General features: G+C 51.2%; 1 protein-coding gene across 1 annotated transcript in view; it reads right to left on the minus strand.

Annotated features, from left to right (window-relative positions):
• The window catches only part of LOC144724377 (uncharacterized), a 30,337-nt gene extending 24,457 nt beyond the window's left edge, over positions 1–5,880 (minus strand). Inside the window, exons 1-5 of the mRNA XM_078603462.1 lie at positions 5,758–5,880; positions 4,470–4,571; positions 3,256–3,354; positions 1,985–2,098; positions 665–769 (exon numbers count right to left, since the gene is read on the minus strand). Coding sequence (XP_078459588.1) covers positions 665–769; positions 1,985–2,098; positions 3,256–3,354; positions 4,470–4,571; positions 5,758–5,880 — 543 coding nt within the window. The remainder of the gene's footprint in view (positions 1–664; positions 770–1,984; positions 2,099–3,255; positions 3,355–4,469; positions 4,572–5,757) is intronic.
• Between the last annotated feature and the right edge of the window lie 3,801 nt (positions 5,881–9,681).

Genomic DNA, 9,681 nt, shown 5'->3' on the forward strand with positions numbered 1-9,681 from the left:
AAGGATAAAACAAAATATATGAAGGATAAGACAAAACAGATAAAGGATACATTAAAACCACATTGGGGGGTTTGGGATGTGCAGGCCGCAGGATCATAAGAAATGTCGATGGCTTGGGAAGGTCTTCATCCAGCAGTAGATTGCTCATTGCTGAGGATGATGATGATGAGTGCATTGTACCTTGTGATCATCATCATTGCAAATAAACATCATCGTCATCATTGTCCTCATCGTCATCATCTCCATAATCACCATTGCCGTGGTGATAATAATCATCGTCAAGGTCGTCATCATCGTCATCATTGCCCTCATTGTCATCGTCATCATCTCCATAATCACCATTGCTGTGATGTGAATATTAATCATCGTCAAGGTCGTCATCAACATCATCATTGCCCTCATTGTCATCATCATCATCTCCATAATCACCATTGCCGTGGTGATAATAATCATCGTCAAGGTCATCATCATCGTCATCATTGCCCTCATTGTCATCGTCATCATCTCCATTATCACCATTGCCGTGATCATAATAATCATCATCAAGGTCGTCATCAACATCATCATTGCCCTCATCATCATCATCTCCATAATCACCATTGCCGTCATAATCATCATCGTCGTCGTCGTCGTCATCACCAGCAGCGCCGCTGACGCCGTGTACCTTCCAGCAGGCTGTGACCTGCACGTCGGGCGCCAGGGCGAGCAGCTCCCTGCACACGGCCAGGTTGCCGACCTCCACCGCGAGCAGCAGCGGCAGTCGCCCCTCCTGAGCACACGCACCCCACACCCCACACCCCGCGCGGGACCGCACCGGATCACTCTAACTCAACGTGTGTTGAACTTCTTTCGCGTCGTACGTAGCCCGCGGTGCTAATCGTAGGTGCGGGCGAAGGACAACGAAACTAAGATACACAAAGCAGTTCGAAATAAATTAGTTTTCAATCGAGGTGATGATTTCAAAGTGCAGAGCTGCAGTGGCTTCCTGATATCAGAAGGAAGAGCGTTCCAGATGGCCACAGAAAGCACGCGATGCGGTGACCATCTTTGTTCGATGGCCAGCCAAGAGCCGCTGCTACGAGGATGACCGCAATTCGCGTGACGTTTCGCCAATTATTAAGATAATAGGCAACGGCGCAGCCCCGCAATTGCTTACTCACACCACTGCTGACGGAAGGGCCTCCGTGACAGAAATCTCAAGAGAGCCTTACGAGAGGATATTTTGGGGTTTATTCCATCAACGCTGGCCAGACGTCTTGGAAGAGGTGGGAGACAGCCCACAATTTACCCCACCACACTGACCTGCCCATCGACGAACTGCTGCGAATCCATCGATGCTGTCGTGTGAGAGGGGTGAGGTATTTAAAAGACTTGGACCGTCGTTTCAACTGCTGCAGATCGAATGCAGCCAGCGAACCTCTGAATTGCAAGTCCGGCACGCTCGCACCGTCACACCACTGTGGCATCGTTCCCTTATCAGTAGAACACGATTCGCCTCTTCATTCACTCGTGAGCGTCACATCACCAGCGCACGTGGTGATGTGACGCTCACGCGACACCTGGCCCTCGTCGGTCAAAATTTGGCAAAGTTTGGCACCGTGACGCCGGCGCACGATGGCCTGCCTCGTTTCCGAATGAAGTCCACTGGGTGTTGAACGCTCACCCCTGTGCGTAGCATTTTAACAATAAATACACGCCGCGGTATTAACCGGGGCGGCCTGCCCGGTGCCGAACCGCGAGTCTCTCTCCCGCTGGGCCGCGTCACTGCCGCAGCACCCGACTTGACGCTCCGCTCCCAACTCGAGCAGCAGCAGGAATACAAAAAGTAGTAGCGCAAGGCGCGAGCGAACGCATTGAAAACACGTCGGGAGGAGCGCTGCACTACTGCACGCGCCCCTCCAAGATGGGATGGTGGTGGGAGGGGGGGTGCATGCAGTGGTGCAGCCTCGGCCAGCACCGGGGGGCGACTGGTAGCTGGCGTCACCTCGTCGTGAGCGAGGCGCGCGTCCCTGCCCATCGACTTGAGCAGCATCTGCACGATGGCGATGGCACCCGAGGGTCTGGAGGCCGCCATGTGCAGGGGCAGCTGCTCGCTGGGCTGGTGGGGGTGGGGGTATTCACAACAACAACAACAATGAGAATCTTCTTGGTTCTTTGGGTAAAGTCACGTAGAAGGGAAATAATAAAATAATAAAATTTGAACATAATAAAATACAATTCTCACGACGTTTCGGCCACAACGCAAGCAGCCGTCCTCAGGTGAAGAACAGGGCTGTCGGAAAGACAGCGTCCGAATGACTGCGTTGTGGCCGAAACGTCGTGAGAATTGTATTTTATTATGTTTTATTTTTTTTATTTTATTATTTCCCTTCTACGTGACTTTACCGAAAGAACCAAGAAGATGAATCCCTGCAGTCACGAAAGCTTTAAATCGAAACAATGAGAATCTTTATTTAGACTGGAAGAGGAATCCGATAAGCTATGAAGCTCTTTGTTTTACAGATGCCCAGTATGGGGCGGGTCAGCAGGTTCCAAGAGCAAACAAGACAAAAGGGCCACGTGGCGATCGGTAACTTAATGGCATGGCGTGGCCTCATCCAATATAATTGTTTCGAAATTAGGGGTACCACAATAAGCCGGGGAAGACAGCGAGTGAAGCACATACGGGATTTGAACAATTTGGATGCAACTGGGAGTGTCCAATGCAATGTTCTTGAGTAATATCACGGACAGAGATGAATGGAAGGAAAACCATGATCAGGTCAACACGTAGGCTTTCGAAAACCAATATCATCCAAAATAAAAGAACGTGCCAATTCGTTACTAGTACAGTGCACCGGTGTCTTGGAGAGTAAATCCACGCAATTTCCAATCACAGTACGACGTTTCGCCAGTAATTACAACTAGCATCATCAGGCGGCAGCCAGATTTAAATATGGCTGTTCTGTTTACGTGACAAATTTTACTAATTGGCGGTGTCTGGTGGTGGCGGGTTTAACGACACATTCATATTTACGCGATCTGACCCAAAAAAACCTCTATTATGGAAGACCATGATCGCCAACGTTGAGAACACAAAGATGCCGAACCCAAAAATCTATTACGAATCAAACACCTACTACGTAGCTTATCCACAATCATGTTTTCATGCGACGCACCCAAAAATGATTTTCGCTAAGGGCCCCCAATACTGCATGGGTGTGTGTGTCCCCCCCCCATCATCGATGAAGGGACGCATCGCGGTTGAGTGATTACCCCTCCAGTGAGATTGGGGTCGGCTTTCTTGAGCAGCAGACACTTCACCATCTCGTCCCTGGACTGTGCGGCTGCGACGTGCAGCGCCGTGCGCCCGTCCTGCTCGGGGAACGGGGAACGGCACGCGGGCGCCCCAGGAGAGGTCAGGGGAGGAACACGCGCAGTGCCACGGTGGCTAGGAGATGTTAATTACCTCGCCTGGTGTGCAGGAGGTCGCGGGTTCGATCCCAACCCTGACGCCTGCTGTATAATTGGAGTTCTCATGTTCTTTCTAGATTTGAAGCTTTCCTGACTGCAAGAATTCATACTCTTGGGTTCCTTCGGTAAAGTCACGTAGGTAAAAATAATAAATAATAATTAATGAAAATAACTAAATTAAATCTCTCTCCCATGTGGCCGTGTGGATTTGTCTCCGGGTCCTCCGGTTTTTCCCTCCACATTTAGATTCGTGCGTTTCGATTATTTGGCTGCGATACATTTCCACGCGATAAGCCACTTCTGAAAAAGAACTGTACATCTCATTGGGCCTTTACCTGGTAAAACAACAAGAATAGTTTTGTCTAGTAGTTTTAGTTTAGAGTGGCCCACGTGGTGTCCTCGCTGCGATTGCGAACACTGGGTCCGTGACTCGACCCAGCGGCAGCACATCGCGTCCGCTGCTTGTTTGCCGAGGTTCGAGGTTCACTTTGGCCGCCCTGCTTAATACTGCGGTGGGCGCCAACAATAAAATACCAGACGCCACTTGCGGAGCTCACAGTGTATGTTAAATACCCAACCCCCATACGTAATTCGAAATGACGAGGCCATCGTGTGCCAGCGGCGTCTCGGTCCAAAATTTGCCAAATTTCCCTACAAATTACTCGAAAATGATTTGCACATAAAGGCAATCATCGCCCCCCTACTGGCAGACTAATGCCCGTTTAAAGGCCAGGTGCTGAGTGACCTTTTGCCGCACAGAGACAGCTGCCACTGAGTGGTGGGGGGGGGGGGGTGACCTTCAAAATGTGTTGAGGTGAGGTGAGATGTAAGTCGATGATTGCATGTAAAAGTTGTTGTGTGAGTTTGAGTTGTTGAGTAAGGTTGAGTTGTTGAGTTTGGTTTGTGGTGTGACGTTGGGTTGTTGAGTGAGGTTGTTGGGTTGTTGAGTGAGGTTGTCGGGTTGTTGTGTGAGGTTGTTAGGTTGTTGGGTTATTGAGTTGGGGTGGTGATCTCACATGTGCACGGTCGCCCAAATTCGCCCCGAGCTCCAAGAGGCGTTCAACCACCGCCAGGCGGTTGTCTCTCACGGCCATCATGAGCAGGGTGAGCCCGGACTCCTGCAGCCACCACACAGACACAACACAGACACAACACAGACACAACACAGACACGACACAGACACAACATAGACACAACATAGACACAGCTCTGAGGCTTCACACAAGCTCATGCACCTACACACGGGGATCCCCTGTGGATAACATCAACACTCACTCCACACACACACTCACTCTACACACACTCACTCTACACACACACTCTACACACACTCACTCTACACACACACTCACTTTACACACACACACACACTCTCTCTACACACACACACTCTACACACACTCTCTCTACACACACACTCTACGCACACAGTCTACACACACACTCACTCTACACACACACTCTACACACACACTCACTCTACACACACACTCTACACACACACACTCTACACACACACTCACTCTACACACACACTCTACACACACACACTCTACACACACACTCACTCTACTCACACACTCTACACACACACACTCTACACACACACTCACTCTACACACACACTCTACACACACACACTCTACACACACACTCACTCTACACACACACTCTACACACACACACTCTACACACACACTCACTCTACACACACACTCTACACACACACACTCTACACACACTCACTCTACACACTCTACACACACACACTCTACACAAACACTCTACACACACACTCACTCTACCCCCACACTCACTCTACACACACACTCTACACACATACTCACTCTACAAACACACTCACTCTACACACACACTCACTCTACACACACACACTCTACACACACACACTCTACACACACACTCGACACACACACACACTCACTCTACACACTCTACACACACACACTCTACACACACACATTCACTCTACCCCCACACTAAAAATGTATCTCGATGATAGCCGAGGCTTACTTCTGTTGGGATGCAGGCAAACAAGCAATGCTGTGATGTGTCGATAATTGTGATGATTGATGTCAATACTGCGTCAAATTGTAATGTAGACAAGGCAGTGTCGATGGCAGTGATGGACAATGCAGTGTCAACGATAACGATTTGGCAATGATGTGCCAATCACGATGGATGACAACGCTGTCGACGACGATCGATATCAAATGCTCTGTGATAAAGGGGACGATGTGCAACGCTGTGTAAAGTGATGATGATGATGATCATCCTCCTCACCTGTTCGGGGATGAAGAGACTCGCGTCTGGCCGCTCCACCGCACTGAGGAGGTTCTCCACGGCAGGCCACTCCGACCTGCTCGCCAGGCTCAGCAGCCGGGACGCGTCCCCCACCTGAGGCATGGTGCCCGCGCCTCCTCCAAGGCAGCCAGAGGGCTCCTGCGACAATCACCACGTGTCGTGTCTCCCAGACCACGTGTCGTCTCTCCCCAGACCACGTGTCGTCTCTCCCCAGACCACGTGTCGTCTCTCCCAGACCACGTGTCGTGTCTCCCAGACCACGTGTCGCGCCTCCCAGACCACGTGTCTCACACCACGTGTCTCACACCAGTCCAAGTTTAAAGACGCGTCTCTGATCAACTGTAACCACAGTAAGGATGCCTTAGCGGAATGAAGACGGGTATTTCCTCATCTATATCCAGAACATAGCATCAAGATTGTGGTGGCGCACGCCTGTGATCCAGAACTTTGGAGGCGAGGGTTGGTGGATGATGCAAAGATGTGCGAAACCTCCAAACTCGATGGGCTGCATGGGTGGCCATTGCATGGCAGTTCAGCAAGTGGGTTCGTGACATTCGGCAGTGGAGACCTTCAAGTGGAATCCTGTTTCTCGCCACCTTCAGCAAAAGTCTCCTTTAAATTCGATTCTGTCAAACGACCCAATGCGGCAGTACTCCCGTGGAAAGAAAAAAAACAATAATCTTGAGACTTCGTCGAGACTTTCGCGGATAATGAAATCACATTGTGAATCCGTTCATCTCATTGCTGACCCTTTGTATTCAGCAGTGGAGTTATCACGGCTGCTGATGACGACGATGATTGCTGGTAACGAATCCATCCACACGCGTTTAGCGAGGGCAACTGGGACACGGCGGACGAGACGAGAGCCCAATGCGCTCGGAGTACACCCCACCGTGTAACATCGCCTCCCCAACAGCCTCTCGCCAGCAGGAGGCACGGTTCAACCCCCAGCCCCAGCCTGCGTCTGCCAGAGACCGGGACGAGCTTGCGATGGGAGCGATCGGCTCCAGTTGTGCGGGGGCTACCCGTCGTTTGTAGCGACGCGGTGCCGTCACCCGCCTGTTAAGTCAACACACGCAGCCCTGCGGCGATGTGGTCCTCGCGATACGGCGATGCCACGATATTATCGTTCGGCATATTGGCCGCGATAATCGTCTCGTCGGTTTTTGTTTTTTTCTTCCGCGAAATATCTGCGCGTTGTTTTCCTCTTCTCTTGGACAACGCACGTGGGTAGTCCACTGAAGAGAATTAGGCACGCACGACGTGTTACATCACGCGAGGATAGGTAAGGACGCAATTACCTCTTCTGTAAATGGCAACGTGAGCATGAAACCAATTATACTTGGTGATGCTGCTGCGTTGCCAGTGGTGCACAAGCTAAAAATGTCAGCCAGTTGATGTGCTGCGAAGTAGGGTCATTGCCGGAAACAGGCACTCGGTATTGTTTACTGGTTGTGCGTTTTCGGCGCTTTAGTTGGCAACTTTGTGACGATTCAAACGCGGGGGGCAATGGATAGACGTCCCCACCCTGCCCCCCCCCCACTTAAAAAGGGGGGAGAAATGGGATAAATGTACCCCCCCCCCCCACTCTACCCCCACTCTTCTTTCTTCAATGTATTCACACTGGAGGAATCCGATGAGCTATGAAGCTCTTTTTCACAGCACGGGAGCGCACGCGACCCGGCCAACGTGAAGAGCCAGGGCCGCGCCCTCGCTCTGGGCTCTCCTCCCCTCTCCCTTTCTCTGCTCCTGATTCTTCTCTCACGTAGCCCACTGCTCTACTCGTTCTATAAATGGACCGGTGCATGTGTATAGTGTAGTGGCGTGACGCGCGCTGGGTAGCAAACAGCGGATGCACTTCAGGGCGAGCGGGTGCACGCGTTAGGACATGGAGCAGGCGCCAAGGAGGAGCCAGCAATGAAGGGGAGAAGCGGAAATGAGGTTGGGTGCATTCGGGGAGAGGCAGTCCAAGCGTGCACACACGGAGCAGGCGCCGGAGAGACGGAGACGACGAGGGAGAGAGAGAGAGAGCACCTGCAGTAGGCGAGGCAGAGACGCCGGCGTCATAGGGGCAACTGATGGCCCTTAATGAGGATGGTGGATATAAAGGGGCGTGCGGAGGACACGGGGTTGAGTTGGTTGGAGCTGATGGAACGAAGAGGACAAGAGCAGGAGACAAGGAGCCTGGGACCTCGCCCTCCCCAGCGGTATTGGCTAGCGGAGTAGTGACAGGCTAGTGGAGTAGTTAGTGACAGGCTAGTGAAGAGAGAGAGAGTTCGGAGCAAGAGTGCGTTGTGTAAAAAGTGAGGAGCATCCGGTGTGGGATGCGAAGTAATCAAGTGACACAGGAGAAGCTGAGAGTGTCCGTGTGAATACACCACTACACGTGTGTGTCGTGAGTTCAACTGAGTCGCAGACGCACTTTTTGAAGGCAACACATTTATTGATACCAACACAAAGGGGTAACTGCCCCTTCACTAGATAACCTATGGTGGTGGACCACCAGGCTAACTACACTAGTTACACTGGGAGTAGATACAACGGACAGGACCCCAGCTTGGGTCCAGGTCCATGTGTCGGTGACTTCACGGACGGAGATCGTAGATCTTCAGATGATAACAGCAACGCTGAACCCCCGGCTTATATCCACACTGGTCGTGGCTGGCTCCGCCCTTGGCCACGACCACCTTCTCGAATCCTCTAGCTCAGGGGTGGGGAACGTCCGGCCCGCGGGCCGTATGAGGCCCGAGAAATCATTTGGGTCTGACCCTGCCAAGGCAACCGCTGGCGGGACTCGAAATTCAATGAATCTAGGAGCAAACCTGGAAAAGCAGTTGCGAGTAGCAACATCATCAATACCAGCTAACATCACACGCCTCGCCAAAGAGAAGCAGTTCATCACATTAGGGGTGAGTTAATTAAACGTTTGACTAAATATAACAGTGATTTAAAGCTTTCGTGACTGCAGGGATTAATATTCTTAAAATAAAATATTTTATTGTTGCCCTTCTACGTGACTTTACCGACAGAACCAAGAATATAAATATAACAGGCTAATTTTTAAGTTGATAATTTTGTATGGCCCGCGAATAATGTTATAAATATTCAAATGGCCCTTGGCAGATAAAAGGTCCCCCACCCCTGCCCAAGCGGGATCTCGCCCCAACACGTGACCACCCCGAGCCCCCCCTTGGGACCCCTGTGTCGACTTTACCAGTCACGTGTCCTCCGGTGTCAACCAGTGCCGTGGCCGAGAGTAACCCCATTCCATGGCTGACACTCCCACACCCCATCCTGTAGGGGTCGGCACTGCACGCCGAGCGTGGTGCCACTCAGCGCTCACCGTGCCTCTCTCGGGCCAGCCTTACACAGTGACGTCCGCTATGCCACTACATATGTATAAGAAGTAAATCATGCAATTCCTATCGGATTCACGCTCGCTCTTGTGAGACAATGGAGACCTTCCCCCAGTGTTCTTCACTGTTACGAATGTAAAAACACCCCTTGCAGGCGGCGTGGCGACCCGCACCCCTCTGGAAATTGGTGAAGAGCACTGCCTTACAGATTTAACCAGACATCGATAGCTTGCCCATGAATCAGAGATAAGGGGAGTTGATGTGTGTTTGGTCCCAAGTTCCAGAGCTCGTAAACTTAATTGGGCCTCCCCAGCTTGACCATCAATGTAATGAAGTGCTCTGGAGTCAGGAGGTATCCATGTCTCAAGTCGAGTTAGACTCCTAAATGTGGAGTCAGGTTTCCCGAACAAGCTATTGTTAAACAAAGTTTGTATTTTACCAGGTAAGGCCCACAGAGCTAAATCGCGTTGATTTCAGAAGCGACCTGGCCAAAAATGATAGCCCATTCAAGCGGCTTATCATGTGGCATCTTATAAAATATAAACTG

The sequence above is a fragment of the Lampetra planeri genome, chromosome 2, assembly GCF_965212315.1.
Source record: "Lampetra planeri chromosome 2, kcLamPlan1.2.h2, whole genome shotgun sequence".
Taxonomy (NCBI): Eukaryota; Metazoa; Chordata; class Hyperoartia; order Petromyzontiformes; family Petromyzontidae; genus Lampetra; species Lampetra planeri.